We start from the raw sequence: 16,185 nt of genomic DNA, 5'->3' as shown, positions 1-16,185 counted from the left end.
AAAACTGTATAGAACAATCCAAAATGTTATGGGACCGAGGACCGAGGACAGTGGGAACAGGCAAATAACAAATCAGCACAGCAAGCCAGCCACAGAATCAAAAAGCATCCGGAGCCACCAATTTAAAGTCCCACTCTGCGTTTCCTAATTTCAGAAGAAATGGGCATTTTACTTTGATTATATTAAGTTAAAGTAGAGTCTAGTGAATAAGGGGGGAGGCCTGTTAATAAATATAAAAGTAACAAGAACATCAACGTAGCAGCATTATTGTATCTATGGGATAATCACATTAGAGTGGTAAAGAAGGTAGAAAAGCAAAGGATAGTAGGGTAAGAAGATTTGTATTAAGTACTAAGTATTATTAATGTTTTACTAAATAGCCTGGAAAGTATTAAGCATTAACTTTGAGTACAGCCTGAGAAGCAGTGGGAATAATAATAAAGGAGTTAAGCGGAATTTTGAATAAATAAATGATTAGTAAGATTTTAGCAAATAATATAAAATATACTCCCTGAAAGACAGCAAATATTGTATGTTTTTTGGGATATTTGATGGTCTATGACTACAAATGAAGTCTGATTCTGTAAGTTTATGAATGGATGTGATGTTTGCCTGTTTGTATTTTATTGGAAAATTTAAATAAAAACTTATTTTTTAAAAATCCCACTCGGCGTTTCCTGATGGCACACAGCACAAACCAAAAGAGCTTTTCCTTCTTCTGCAGTAAAAGAAGGAAAGATGCTTTTCTGTCTCAGAAGGAAGGGGGAAACCTGTTTAATCAAGCCACAGATTTCTAATCTAATCAATCAACTGAACCCTGCCAGGGTAGTAATAATACACCTAACTCTGGAAGCTATCCATAGCTGGTGATTATTCTGAGTGATACGAAACAACAAACATCTCTGGGAAACAGGGGAGTTCACCACGACACACATGGTTTGGGAGGGGGAAAGAAATCTACAGAAAGGAAGAGGGAGTTGGTACCCAACGATTACCTTCCGATACCTGGGAAGATGCTGCAGTTGAAAATAAACAGGTGGGGGGGGGGAGAAAAAGGAAACAGAAATCAGGCAAAAAACCCGCTGAAGTACCCAAAATGGCAATCAGCAATCTAGTTTGCAAGCCCTTGCACTGATGGGCGTGGCCTGCTACACTGGCGTAAGGCCACAAAATACATTTCTACACTAGCGCATCAGTTGGCACATTCCCCACTGTGAACCAATGGCTCTGGAGTGCAAGAAGAGCACCCTGTGTACAGGCAGAGTCTTCTCGGTATACAACAGCAGCTCCCTTTCTCTCCGACAAATTATGGCACGATCTACAGAGGCAGTGAGGAACCTTCAGGTTGAGCACGTCTTGAGTTGAGTCAAGCCATGCGTTCACCTACACGTGAGCACATCTTTACTTGGTCCTACAGGGACCTACAGGCGAGCCCATCTTTAGTTGAGTCAAGCCATGCGTTCACCAAGCTCAACACTGTGTAGTCTGATTGGCAGAGGCTCTCTGGCATAGATATTTCCCAATACCTTCTGAAATCCTTGATATGGGAGATGATGGGGATTGAAATCTACCACTGAGCTGTAGCCCATTCTTGTTAAAAATGAAGTCATGAAGCTGCCTCATACTGAGTTGGACCATTGGTCAATCAAGGTCATTATTGCCTACTCTGACGAGCAGTGACTCTCCAGGGTGTCAGGCTGAGGACTTCCACATCACCTGCTACCTATTCCTTCTAATGGGAGATGCCAGGTTTAAACCTAGGACCGTCTGCATGCAAAGCAGATGCTCTACCACCAAGCCATGGCCCCTCTTCCTTAAGAAGACAAGAACACATGAAGCTGCAGGAGAAGATGGCGGCTGCCGGTCATGAGTGCTTTTCTTGAGCCTCGTGCTTCACTAATAAATGAATTACAGCTAGATAAACTTCTGGCTGGATACCAGGCCATAGACGTGCTTTTATGCTTGCCAGACTAAATGCTTATCCAACTGCAGAGATGTTAGTTTTGTGAAAATTCCCTACTCAGACAGAGTTTGTGAATGTAAATCTGGAGATATTGGGACTCTGCACCATCTCTTATTGTTCTGTCAGCACTGGTCAGCTCCTAGGTTGCGTTGGATCACTCCAATATTGTCTAAATACAAACTTCCTTTAGAGTCCTGGGTGATATCCCACATAATGGGAGATATTCACCCTGATATCACTAGTTCTGTTGCAAGATTTTTGGCGGAGGTGATGTCGTTTAAACGTCAAAATAAAATAAGCACGTAGGCTGCAAGTTGAATGTTGGATCAAATTTTGTGATTTGAATGATTTCAGTTCAATGAGGCTGGTTCAGGGGAATATATTGATTGTTATGGTATTAGTGTTGCCATGTTTAGTAATTATATTCTGCTGTGTTTTAACCTTAAGTATATGTTGGGTATTGTAAATTGATTATTTGGTATTGTATTATGTATTATGGTTATGGTTAAGCTCAAGACCTTTGGTCAAAGGAGCTAGTAAATAAATGGAATGGAATAAACTTCTGGCTCCTCTCAAAAAGGACTCGAGGTAGAGCTGGCAACTGCTGGAAATTAATGTGTGTCTTGTCTGGTTGATTATTTTGGCTTATTTTGGCTTCTGGCTCTGGCTTCTGACTTTGAAGTCTTTTTGACATGAAGCTGCCTTTTCCTGAGTCACACCCTTAAGTTTAACAAGGTCAGTATTGTTTACTCTGACTGGCAGCAATTCTCCAGGGCGTCAGATTGAGGTTGTTCATATCACCCACTACTGGACCCTTTTAATTGTTGATGCCGGGGCCTGTACCTGGGACCTTTTGCCTGCAAAAACAGACACTCTCCCTTTGCGCTACAGACCCTCCCCAATTCAGCTTGACGTTGTTGGTTTTTTGCTCCCTTCAGAAGCTCTGTTTTCTCACACAGATGTGAATCCGAAAGGCGGAATAGACTGACGTTTGGCTCAGACACACAATTTATTTGGCCTCCCCCCCCCCAAAAAAATATCTGGGTAAACTCCATCTATTTTCTTTCTCCTTATGATGGACAGAGCTCTTGGTGCCCTAGACACAAATTATTAGAATGGCTCTCAGCCTTAACTCCCAGTCATCTGTAAAATGGACATACTTATGATGTTGCCAAGTTCTTTTAACATCCGTATTCAATTGTCATTTGCAAGGGCTTCAGCATCTGATTGTTTGGCTGAAAAAGCATGTTTGAAAGGCATGAGACTCAGATTGGGAGATTGGGTTGGGGGATGTCTCCTCCATGAAATCAAGTGACATTTTATGTCATGAGTAATTTCAAATGTATGATCATTCTCACGGGTGACAATGAGGAGATGGCTCTTGTCTGGCTAGCAGAAATGTAGGCTCGAGTCTCCCAGATAGGAAGCACAGCCATATTATTGGGGCCTTAACGTTTCTGGAAGAGCAAACTATATCACACATGAGCTACTTAAAGGATTCCATACTTACCAGGTTTAGGGATGAGGCCTTGGAAAGGTCTGGAAAACAGAACAACACAATATCTATCAGGAAACCGAACTAATCCCAGACAGCTTTCAATCAATCATTGTGTGAGAAAGGCAGACTATAAATCATGTAACAAACAAAAAAATAAATGATTGCTGCAGGTATGCTTCACTCGCCGGGCTACAAGCTGCACTAGAATGGTAAGCCACAGCAAAGAACTTGCTTTGCACATGAAGTGTCCAGTGCATAGGGTTGCTAACCTCCAAGTGGTGGCTGGAGATTAATCCTGGGATTACAACTGATCTCTAGGCAACAGAGATCAGTTCACCTGGAGAAAATGGCTGCTTTGGAAAGTGAACTCAATAACATTATACCCCAATGAAACCCCCTCCCCAAACCCTATCTTCCTCTGGCTCCACCTCCGCACTGCTTTACTAGGTTGATACCTGCACACATAGTATATGAGAGACTTATACTAACCAGTATTACAACAAGAACCTATTATACCAGATGCTTGAGTAATTGTGAATAGAATTTAAAACATATACGCATGCCTGGTTGGGTTTGAACTGTTTGTATTTGTATTCATTAATGTATTTCTGTAAATGTGTGCAGGCTTAAGAAAAGGTTTTAATTAACCACTGATGAAGGCCCCATAAGCCGAAACACGTTTGGTATGTGGGTACGGTTATCAACCTCAGGAAATGCCATTGTGCTATTTTAATGCTTTTAAATAATTTTAACTTTTACATAGCGCTTCTAATAAATTATACTTTCAGTATTTATACATAGACTTGTATATATTGTCTTTTCACCCAACCTTGGGTACTAAAAACAGCTTTTGTTTTCAGGTTGGGTTTTATTCCCCTCCTTTTTTTCTTCCACCCCCAAAATATCCAGGTATTTCCTAACCCAGAGCTGGCAAACCTACAGGTGCAGTTAAAAGGATGTCAGGAATCAGTTGTTGGGGAAGGTCTTTCTCTGCTCAAGGCCTTGGAGAGCCACTGCCAATAAGAGCAGATTCTACTCGGCAAGACAGACCAGGGGTCAGCAGCTATACAGGTTACAGAGGAGGGTCTATAGCGGGAAAGAACCAGCTTGGTATATGCCAGTCTGGGCTCCATTCCAAGCAGCTCCAATTAAGGAAGCTTAAGTAGGATGTGTTAGAAAAGACGCTTCCCTGCCCAAGACCCTGGTGACTCACTGCCAGTCAGCCGAATCTTTCCCAAGCTGGGAAAACCAACAACCTGACTTGATATAAGGCAGTTTCATATGTTCACCATGTGACGTGGCCCCAGTCGTATGACACATGAACACATGAAGCTGCCTTATGCTGAATCAGACCCTTGGGTCCATCAAAGTCAGTATTGTCTACTCAGACCGGCAGCGGCTCTCCAGGATCTCAGGCTGGGGTCTTTCACATCACCTCCTCGCCTAGTCCCTTTAACTGGAGATGCCGGGGATTGAACCTGGGACCTTCTGCGTGCCAAGCAGATGCTCTACCACTGAGCCACATCCCCACCCATGCTTCATGCATGCTGAGAAGGTATGCTAACCTTCTTAAATCAATCATGATGCGTAGCCGTGTTAGTCTGTCCGTAGCAGTAGAAAAGAGCAAGGGTCCAGTAGCACCTTAAAGACTAACAAAATTTCTGGCAGGATATGAGCTTTTGTGAGTCACTTCTTCAGATACAGCTAGCTGAAGAAGTGAGCTGTGACTCACGAAAGCTCATAGACTGCCAGAAATTTTGTTAGTCTTTAAGGTGCCACTGGACTCTTGCTCTTTTCTACCACTTAAATAAAGGCTACGCATTTCAGTCAGAGGGTCTAAAAATACAGGTCGTAGAACAGAATGACATGGCCCTCCCACATCCACAACCTGGCAAAATACCTTGTTACCGTGAACTTGATTTTGTCTGCTACAGCTAATATCCTCTCCAGGTTCTGGGATCCGAAGGTGCACGGTTTCCGGAACGGGATTCCCGGGGGTAGTCCTTCTATGATCACCGAGCCTGGGTTGCTTTTGATGCGTTTGTAGGGCACTTGGACTGGGTATTTGATGCCCAAGGCCTCACCTGAAAGGCAGGCAGGCAGAGGAATTTTTTAAAAGAACACGCAAGAGACCTCTTCCTGGATCAGACCAAGGATTCATCACATGCGGCATCCTGTTCCCCACAACGGACAGCAAGATGCTTCCAAGAGCATGAAGGAAGTAACACGCTTTCCCCATTGCATGTCCTCACCCTTAGAATTCAGAGGTAGACTGCCTCTAAGCTTGAAGGCTTAATTCCTAAGTACAGGGAAAAAGTGTTATCTGGTATTCATGGGGAAAGAGCCAGCGTGGTTAAGGTGTCGAACTAGGATCTGGGAACCCAGGTTCGAATCTCCAGTCTGCCGGGTGACCTTGGGCCAGTCACACACTCAGCCTCGACCCTGGCAAATATTTGGATAGGAGACCACCAAGGAATACCAGGGGCGTGATGTGAAGGAAGGCAATGGCAAACCACCTCTGAATGTCTCTTGCCTTGAGAACCCTGCAGGGTCATCATAAGTTAGCAGTGACTTGACAGCAAATATATATATATATATATCACGGGGAATGAGTGTTGTTGATTAATCAAATGTGCCCGATACTTCAGCTTATTGGTCTGTACTGAAACACCCAGATGAAACAACAACAACCAAACCCCTTGCCCTTGGGAACATTGTGCTGACAATTCCTATGCCTGGAAGGACCCTTAAACTCATCCACAAGCCTAGCCCACCTCGCAGGGTTGTTGTGAAGAAAAAAGAGGTAAACCCAGAACAATACCCTCAGATCAGCGTCTAGTGTTCTGGCTCACCGTATTTCTTGTTGAACAGATCCTGCACTTGTTCCCTTAGCGTGTTTGCGATATCAATCCGGGAAAGCCGAGTGTCATAGTTTTCTGTAAAGACAGAGAAACCAACATAGAGTGCTTAGTGTTACATTTGCAGAAAAATAAAAGCATGTCACCATTTTCAAACAACATGCTTCAGCCAATAGGAAGGAAAACCAGTATCTGCCTTTTAAGTTAGCTTAGTAGCTGAATCAAAATCCTTTGTTAAAAATGGAATAAAACATACTAGAAGAAGAAGAAGAGTTGGTTTTTATATGCTGACTTTCTCCACCACTTAAGGAAGAATCAAACCAGCTTACAATCACCTTCCCTTCCCCTCCCCACAACAGACACCCTGTGAGGTAGGTGGGGCTGAGAGAGTGTGACTAGCCCAAGGTCACCCAGCTGGCTTCATGTGTAGGAGTGGGGTTCACCAGATGAGCCTCCGCCGCTCACGTGGAGGAGTGGGGAATCAAACCCCGTTCTCCAGATCAAAGTCCACTGCTCCAAACCACCGCTCTTAACCACTACACCATGCTGGCTCCCATAATAGAATAATAGCATTCTATTATCCGTGCAATCTTATTTTCACTGTTAGGTAAAAACAAACTGGGGCTTGCAAAGGATCGTGCATGGAGTGGGAGGGAAAATTTCACATTCATCCGCTCCACATTTCTATAGGCTCTTGACCAGGCCAAATTCCTCATTACCTTCTGGTTTTTTTTTCTTCCTTTAACTGACTCTAAACCATACTCAACGTTTTGTGCCACCGAGAGCATGCTCGGGACTCGCCAGGCCTTTTGCCGGTCCTCCGATTTTTCTGCATCACTGGGGCATTCCCCAAGGGTACAAAAAGCCCTGCCTTGTCTGTAGGTGGCTCGGTTGTGTTCCTTTCGACAGGAGAAAAAAGAATCCAAAGCCAATACTAAAAATCAAAGGAACTGGAAGATCCAATTGGTCCCCCAGTTCTCACCATGAAATCCAGGTCTTTTCATAGGTTCTTCTATAAGACGATCACTGGAGTCTCTCTCGTTCGCTGCCGGCAAGAAAAGAAGAAGAAATGCACAGGAGAAAGATTTATTTTATTTTATTTTATCTGGTGGTGCAAAGTGCCATCAAATCACAGCTGACTGATGGCAACTCCCCCCTTCTTCCCCGGTAGGGTTTTCAAAGCAAGAGACATTCGGAGGGAGGTTGCCATTGCCTTCCTCCACGTGGGCTGAGAGAGTTCAGAGAGAACTGTGACTGGCCCAAAGTCACCCAGCACGCTTTATGTGGAAGAGCGGGGAATCGAACCCGGTTCTCCAGATTAGAGTCCGTTGCTCTTAGCCACCAACTCTCCTCGAAACACCCTGACCCTGATTTCTTCTTTTAATAAGGATCAGATGGATGTCCCAAACCCCACCACTTAAATACAGTAATTTATGCCTATCCCTTCCGCAGGTGGAGAATGAAAATGAAAAAAGTGTTTCATGAGATAGCTAAGAGGCAGGAAGAGCAATCCACAAGGGGGCGGCGAATGCTCTCAGGAGCCGGCATGACCCCTGCGCCGCCGTTAGTGCCGCTTATGCTGGCTAAACTGGCACTAACGCCGGCGCCAGAGAGCAGCGCAGCAGCGCCCTGTTTGGGTGCCAGAGAAGCGGTTGCGGCAGCGTATCTCCGAAGCAAGAGCTCATGCTGGTGCCAAAGGGGGTGTTCCCAGGGGCAGGGCAGGGCAGGGCTGCCTTTACTCAGCTCCCTAAGCCCTTTCACCCCGGGAACGCCCCCCTTTTGTACTTTACCCCAACTGGGGAAAGTATTGCCTGACCTGAACTTTTACAGACGGAACTAGCCAAGTCACTGTCCGGGAAGTTTACAGTCTAAATACTGGTAACCGGGGCAGGGAGAGAGAACTGGAAGATCCATTTTCCATCGAAATAATTTGTCCATTTCATAAAGTCCTGGAATCAAGACATACATATACCTATCGCTGCCGGGCTGTCAGAGGCTGGATCCTTCACTACATCTGTAAGAAGTTCTGGTCTGAAAAGCAATAATCATGATGATTAAAAAAACAAAAAACTATCCCCACTTTATTTATTTAAAACATTTATATCCCGAATAGAGTCCAATGACCAAAGTGGCCATTTTCTCCAGGGGAACTGATCGCTGTCACCTGGAGATCAGTTGTAACAGTGGGAGATCTCCAGCTAGTACCTGGAGGTTAAGGAACTCAGTACAGGAGCGAAGTGTATACAAAGTGCAAAAAACTTTATAAGCTACCAAAACGACATAACAAATCAGCTATACACACTATATACACTACTAAGCTGAAACATACAAGCTAAGACAAACACTGCTAATGTTCATAGAGTCTCCCTCAATTGTAGGAGAAGTGGTAGCCAAAGGATTTTCAACGAGGTTCCCAATGAGGAGACGATCGTTTCGAGTTCACAATGAACAGATCTTCCCCTACAATTGAGAGAGACTCTATGAACATTAGCTGTGTCATTTTGACACTTTTTCCACCTTGTACAGTCACGTTGTTTGTCTTAGCTTGTATGTTTCAGCTTAGTAGTGTATATAGTGTGTATAGCTGTATTGTTATGCCATTTTGGTAGATCATAAAGTTTTTTGCACTTTGTATACACTTTGCTCCTGTACTGAGTTCCTTATCCTCCCGATATCAGTACAGCGGTGTCTATTTCTCCCCCAGTAACTGGAGGTTGGCAACCCTACGTGGGAGCCATTCTGGGTTTGGCTCGACCTCCTGTGGTGGCCATTTTTGGCTAGCGCTCACCACCCCCTCTCAGAATGCCAAAGATCCCATAGGCTCAAAAAAGGTTGGGGACCCTTGATGGAGAGGCAAAATGACGGTATCGCAGACCGAACAGAAGCAAGAAACAAAGCCGGCAGCTTCCCACCTTACCTTTTGATGACAAACTGGATGCTGCCGCTCGCCTGGAGGATCTTTTTAAGCTTGGCGATCCCAAAGCAGTTGGGTCGCCTGAGCAAGATGCCGTCAGGCAAGCCCACGACAAAGAGGTCTTCAGGGTACATCAGGAACTTGGAATAGGGGACTTTGACAGGCTCAGAAATTCCTATGGCTTTAGCTGCAAACATAAAACGTTTCAATTGTTGTTTTTATGTCTTTTGTGTATATGTTAGCTCTGTTTTTCCTTTCCCTTCCTTTTATTTCAAGCTCCTTTGACCAAAGATCTTGAGTGCAACATACATAAGATAAAAACAAAATTTACAACATTATAGAAGGTTAAAATATTGTAGACAATACGACTTAAAAATCTTGGGATTCATGAATCATTTTAAAATTACAAATATAGCAATAAATAAATAGCTTAAACAGCTCTGTTTTTAATTGTCCTAATGATGTGCGGGGGCGGGGGTTGTTGGTTGGTTTTAAATGGTTTTAAAATGTGGTTTTCTTTTGCATGTTTTAATTTGTTAGCTGCTTTAGTGGCCCTCGGGGAGCAAAATGAAATAACATTGAAGAGTGGGAGCTCAGAAAAGGGCTGTTGATCTGCATCTCTGCAAGAACCGTCATTGGGCACAAATATGAAAATGCCGCGAGCGTGCTAAAAATATTCCATATATTACGGCGAGGGAAGTCAACACATGAGTACAGAGAGGTAATGTGAGAGGAGGATTTGGAGACTGATTCCTCATTTAATATTTATTTAGAGCTTTAATCCCCATATTGGCATCCTAAAATGGCTTACAGAGCTTATAACCCAAATCCAAGTGGCTCAAAGGAAAAGGATAATGGGGAAACTTCAAAAAATGAAAGCTGGAGCACCAGCAAGCCCGAACCCCTTCCTTCTCATAGCGTTGCTGGAAGATCCCTGAGGTGAGTGGGGGACCCGTCAAAAGCATCTAATGCCACTGTGGCTATTTTCTCCACAGGGGTTGTGAGCCTGGCAGATATAGTCCCCCAACCAGGATGTGGCTGCCAAGAATCATGGAATCATAGAATCACAGAGTTGAAAGGGGCCATACAAGCCATCTAGTCCAACCCCCTGCTTAATGCAGGATCAGCCTAGACTCTAGGACCTAGAGCATCCCTGACAAGTGCTTGTCCAGCCTCTGCTTAAAGACTGCCAGTGAGGGGGAGCTCACCACCTTTCTAGGTAGCTGATCCCACTAGGTCAAACAACTCTTACTGTGAAAAATGTTCCCCCTAATATCCAGCTGGTACCTTTCCACCTGCAAATTAAACCCATTGTTGCGAGTCCTATCCTCTGCTGCCAACAGGAACGGTTCCGTGCCCTCCTCTTAAGTGACAGCCCTTCAAATACTTAAAGAGGGCAACTTGTCCCCCCTCAACCTCCTCTTCTCCAGACTAAACATTCCCAACTCCCTCAGCCTTTCCTTGTAGGTCTCCAGGCCCGTGAAGCAGAGGGGACTTTCATCTCTCCCAGTCTGCAGTTCTTAAAGCAGCCCCAACTGCTCCTCTTCCTTCTCTGACGCTGCTGAAGGACTGGGTGATCGTAAGCCCTCTACCACGCTGTCAAAATTGTCTGGCCACTCCCTTATTTATACTTTGTATTAATTTTTATATTAGGTATTGATTTAATAATGTTGGATAGCATAAGAACAGGTTAATTAAAATAATATTGGGATTTGTTCCATTAGCAAAAGTTTATACAATTCATTTTCAGATGGAAGAGGGAGAGGGGGAAGTCATTTTATTGTTAAATTAGATATATCACTTGTTTTTCTTTTTATTATTACCATCATACTGTTTTTGTTGATATATTAAATGAAGAAAATGAAAAAAAATATTTTAAAAAAATTGTCTGGCCACCATTTTGGCTCCTCTCTCTTTAGGAAAGGCCTGGCTGCAGCCAACTGTCAGAACCAAATCTGAGCCTGATCTGGGGCTACAGGAGCTCACCTTGGAAGCACCTTGCCTCCGCCTCCTTATATCCCGAGGGAACAACAAGGAAGACAATGGCTCTGAAAAATTACACGTCTATCCAGTTGGAGGAATATGATTCGGCTACCAGTTGGCCACTGTGCGGAACAGGGTGCTGGATTAGCTGGGCCACTGATCTGATCTAGCAGGGCTCGTCTTATATTCTGATTAGCCAAGACAGTTGGATATAGAGCCTCCATGCTCAGAGGCAAGCTACCTTTGAATGTCAGCTGTCACTGAGGAGAATCACAAGGGAAGGCCCACTTGTGAGTTTCCCAGAGGTATAGGCATGGTCACTTGTTAAAACATGGACACCTTGTGCTTGGCTCCGAGAAGCTGAAGAAAATAAAGTAAGATGCACAACTTACCATATCTTGTATTAAACAAAATTTCAACTTGCTTCCTCAAGTGACTTAAAACATCACTAATGCCATCTGGAAAATGAGAAACGACAAGCCCAGTAATGAAATTCCAACCACAAGAACAACAACAACAACAACAATCACATCAGAAAAAGGAGCGAAAGCGTAGTTGTGTTTGTCCAATGCAGCAAAACCAAACAGGAGTAATGTGGCAGGAACACCAGGGAGGCAGAAGCAGGCAATGGCAAACCATCTCCAAACGTCTCTTGCCTTGAAAACCCTACGGGGGTCCAAATGTCTCTTGCCTTGAAAACCCTACGGGGTCGCCATAAGTCAGCTGAGACTTGATGGCAAAAAAAAGTGAGAGAATGAAAGGGGCCACAACTCAAAGCCTCCAAGTTTTGCCTCCAAAAAAGAAGAGTAGAAGAATAAGTATGTAGGTATGATAGAGAAAAATTTAATTTTTTAGTTGTAAGAATAATTTAAAAAATAATTTTGTACATGTTGCTAGAGAACAGGTTGTAATTTCCTAATTATATTTATATTCGATACAAACGAAAACGGAAGTATCTTTTTGTCTCTCTGTGTATTTGTTTTTCATCTTTCCCTTTTTCTTTGTTTTGTTTATTGCGATATTGTTACAATAAATTTAATAAAACGATCAGGGGGGGGAAAGCCTCCAGTTTTGCCTCCGAAGGCCTTATTCAAAGGAAATCCCTATTCCAGGAGCCACCTGCCACCCAATTCCATTTGCTTTCCCCATAAGTAAAAACCCACACATTCCTTGCAACCCCCACTTTGAAAGACTTACAGAGACAGATGTTACACAGTTTCAGACTCCACAGCAAACATATTTAGAAATCAGACTAATTTGATGATAAACGCACCTTTGCCCTCCAGTGGTTTCTCATCGTGTTGCAAATCACTGCTGGGCCCTTTATCTGAAAGCACAAAGACAGAAGTTTAGCCGGAGAGAATAGTTTGACTGCCATCACAGAGGAAGAGTTCTGTGTAAATCGAAAGTTTGCATGCTGCATTGTGCATTGGATCCCGATATAGGCATTATTATGTTGATATGCTAATTGTCTAGGTGCAAGGGTTTTTGTGTGTGTTTTTGTTTGTTCTTGTGTTTGTTTTTTACAGAGAAGAGTTCCACCATGTGCTAATTTTTCTACACACAGATTTTGGGAAGGAGGGTATACAGAAGGATCCCATCCTGTCAGCCCTTCCTGCCTTCTGAAACGAACACATGAAGCTGCCTTAGAAGAAGAGTTGGTTTTTATGCCCCACTTTTCTCTACCTTTAAGGAGTCTCGAAGCGGCTTACAATCACCTTCCCTTCCCCTCCCCACAACAGACACCTTGTGAGGTGGGTGGGGCTGAGAGAGTTCAGAGAGAACGGTGACTAGCCCAAGGTCACCCAGCAGGCTTCATGTGGAGGAGTGGGGAATCGAACCCAGTTCACCAGATTAGAGTCCGCTGCTCTTAACCACTACATCACGCTGGCTATCCATTGATCCACCCATATTCAGATTCAGGTTTATTAATATAGCATAAGCCAGTAAAAACACGTGTCATTTATACAAAAGGTAAAAAATTCAGCAGAAATGACATTCCTAATTAAAATTCCCAAATAATTTATAATAGACTAAAATTGACCAAATTATGATTGATCTAATTGCAGTTGCCCAACATTAGGGGTCAAACTTTATATGCTATTGCACAATATTTGGCTACCTGTTTTGCCATCTGGGCATTCCCTTCCCAGAGGAGACTCTTAATTCTCCCTTCATCTGAGCTGACTGCGATTTGGCTGAGCAGGGAAATGATTAGCTTACGATGAGCTTCCTTGTAGAAGGAGCACCTGATCAAAACATGCTCTATAGACTCCAATTCCCCCGACTTACAAGGGCATACCCATTCTGTTATTGGAATCTTCTTAAAACTGCCTTGTAAAATCGCTGCCACCCATATTCCTATTAAAACTGGCAGTGGCTCTCCAGGATCCTAGCCAAAGAAGAAACTTTACCTGTGACCTGAATTTCTTTTTAACTGGAGATGACAGAAATTGAACTTGGGACATTCTACCTTCAGAGCATGTGCTCTACCACCGAGTCATAGCCCCTTACTTATATAGTGGTACAGCCCAAGCACAAGTGGTTATTTCTATTTCTTCTGTTTCATTTTTAGGATAGAATATATATGGTCATATTAGAGTGTCAACCACAGGGGGATGACCAGGAGCAAACATAGTCTGGAGTCTTTTGCTCCCAATATTGTCAATACAAAATGTCACATATTTAGTGTCACATATCTAGGATACAGTATTTAAAGATGATCTTCATTAATAACAATACATGCTGAATCATAGAATTCTGTGAAGACAACAGTTTGTTCATTGCGAACACGTTTCAGTCAACCAAACAGAAGAGTGTATACGTGGACATCACCAGATTGTCAATAAAGAAATCAAATAGATTATATAATCGAAGTAGAAGATGGAGAAGCTCTGTTCTCTCGGCGAAAACATTACCAGGAGCTGATTGTGGTACAGACCATGAATGTTAATATCGAAAATTAGAATAAAACTGAAGAAAAACACTAAAACATTCACAGTGCCAAAATACAATCTAAACAACATCCCTGAAGAGTTTAAAGACCATGTAAAGAACAGAGTTGTGTTACAAAGTTCAAGTGAACAGGAACCAGAACAACTATGGGCTGAAACCAGAGACATTATCAAGGAAGAATGAGCAAAGATTATTCCAGTAGCCAAAAGAAACAAAAAACCTTGATGGATGACTGATGAAATTTAAAATGGCTAAAGACAGATAAGAAGCAAAAGTAAAAGGTGACAGAAATAGAATCAGAAGTCTAAATGCAGCATTCCAGCTACTTGCACGTAGAGACGAAGAGATTATAATAACCAGCGTAAAGAAATAGAAGGCTGGCCCCGGGGCGCAGAATGGTAAGCTGCAGTACTGAGCTCTGCTCACAACCTGAGTTTGATCCCAATGGAAGTTAGTTTCAGGTAGCTGGCTCACGGTTGACTCAGCCTTCCATTCTTCTGAGATTGGTAAAATGAGTATCCAGTTTGCTGGTGGTAAAGTGTAGACAACTGGGGAAGGCAATGGCAAACTACCTCGTAAACATAGTCTGCCTAGTAAACGTCATAATGTGATGCCACCCCATGGGTCAGTAATGACCTGGTGCTTGCACAGAGGACTACCATTACCTTTACCTAAAGAAATAGAAGAGAACAATAAAAAAGGAAGAACAAGAGACCTGGTTCCATGAGATCTAAGAAATCAACACAGGAAAACATTAACTGAACAGCACAAAATAAAGAAAAGATGGTAACAATACAATGAAGAACTATACCAAAGAGATGAAAGGATGATCGATTCCTTCCAAGAATCCTTTGAAGAAAAACCTGGCATTTTAGAAAGTGAAGTGAAAGCTGCACTCAAAGCAATTGGGAGAAGCAAATCACCAGGAGCAGATGGGATATCAATAGAGCTATTTCAAGCCACAGAAACAGTCCATCAAAATCTTAGCAAGAATACCTGGAGTCAGGAAAGAAAGAGGCACTAGAGATCATATTGCTAATTTACATTGGTTACTGGAGTATATGAGAAATTTTCAGAAGAAAATCAGCTTGTGTTTCATAGATTATAGCAAAGCTTTGGACTGTGTGCATCATGAAAGGTTATGGGATGAAATGGGTGTGCCACAGCATCTGATTGTTTTGATGCACAACCTGTACTATTAGGGCAGAATATGGAGAAACAGAATGGTTTCCAATTGGCAAAGATGTCAGACCAGGATGCATTTTATCTCCCTATCTCTTCAATTTATATGCAGCTTGGAGGGCTTTAAGAGGGGAGTATTCATGGAGGAAAGGGGTATTCATGGCTATTAGTTAGAATGGATACTAGTCATGCTGCATACCTATTCTCTCTAGTATCAGAGGAGCATGCCTATTATCTTAGGTGCTGTGGAACACAGGCAGGATGGTGCTGCTGCAGTCGTCTTGTTTGTGGGCTTCCTAGAGGCACCTGGTTGGACTTGATGGGCCTTGGTCAGATCCAGCAGGGCCTGTCTTTTGTTCTCAGAATTATAGAGTTGGAAGGGACCACCAGGGTCATCAAGTCCAACCCCCTGCACAATGCAGGAAATTCACAACTACCTCCCCCCCACACCTCCCCCCCACACACACCAGAAGATGGCCAAGATGCCCTCCCTCTCAACATCTGCCTAAGGTCACAGAATCAGCATTGTTGACAGATGGCCATCTAACCTCTTCTTAAAAACCTCCAGGGAAGGGGAGCTTACCACCTCCCGAGGAAGCCTGTTCCACTGAGGAACAGCTCTAACTGTTAGAAAATTCTTCCTAATGTCTAGACGGAAACTCTTTTGATTTAATTTCAACCCGTTGGTTCTGGTCCGACCTTCTTGGGCAACAGAAAACAACTCTTAGAACATATCATAAGGAAAGATGGATTAGATGTAGATGAAGGTGAAATTGGCAGAAGGAACATTAACAATTTGAGATATGCAGATGAAACCGTATTACTGGCAGAA

General features: G+C 43.2%; 1 protein-coding gene across 4 annotated transcripts in view; it reads right to left on the bottom strand.

Moving 5' to 3' along the window:
• Positions 1 to 16,185, bottom strand: part of GTF2IRD1 (GTF2I repeat domain containing 1) — a 116,379-nt gene that overhangs the window by 13,248 nt on the left and 86,946 nt on the right. For 2 of the 4 annotated variants that reach the window (XM_056865122.1, XM_056865125.1), the window contains exons 15-23: positions 12,490 to 12,543; positions 11,609 to 11,674; positions 9,237 to 9,420; positions 8,292 to 8,350; positions 7,302 to 7,364; positions 6,314 to 6,397; positions 5,362 to 5,545; positions 3,474 to 3,502; positions 996 to 1,016 (exon numbers count right to left, since the gene is read on the bottom strand). In XM_056865122.1, the coding sequence (XP_056721100.1) occupies positions 996 to 1,016; positions 3,474 to 3,502; positions 5,362 to 5,545; positions 6,314 to 6,397; positions 7,302 to 7,364; positions 8,292 to 8,350; positions 9,237 to 9,420; positions 11,609 to 11,674; positions 12,490 to 12,543 (744 nt within the window). The remainder of the gene's footprint in view (positions 1 to 995; positions 1,017 to 3,473; positions 3,503 to 5,361; positions 5,546 to 6,313; positions 6,398 to 7,301; positions 7,365 to 8,291; positions 8,351 to 9,236; positions 9,421 to 11,608; positions 11,675 to 12,489; positions 12,544 to 16,185) is intronic. The other 2 variants (XM_056865124.1, XM_056865126.1) reach the window with 1 other exon arrangement.

The sequence above is a fragment of the Euleptes europaea genome, chromosome 19 (genome assembly GCF_029931775.1).
Source record: "Euleptes europaea isolate rEulEur1 chromosome 19, rEulEur1.hap1, whole genome shotgun sequence".
Taxonomy (NCBI): Eukaryota; Metazoa; Chordata; class Lepidosauria; order Squamata; family Sphaerodactylidae; genus Euleptes; species Euleptes europaea.
Note: the sequence above shows the minus strand (reverse complement) of the source record. Positions and strands in the feature narration are given on the sequence as shown.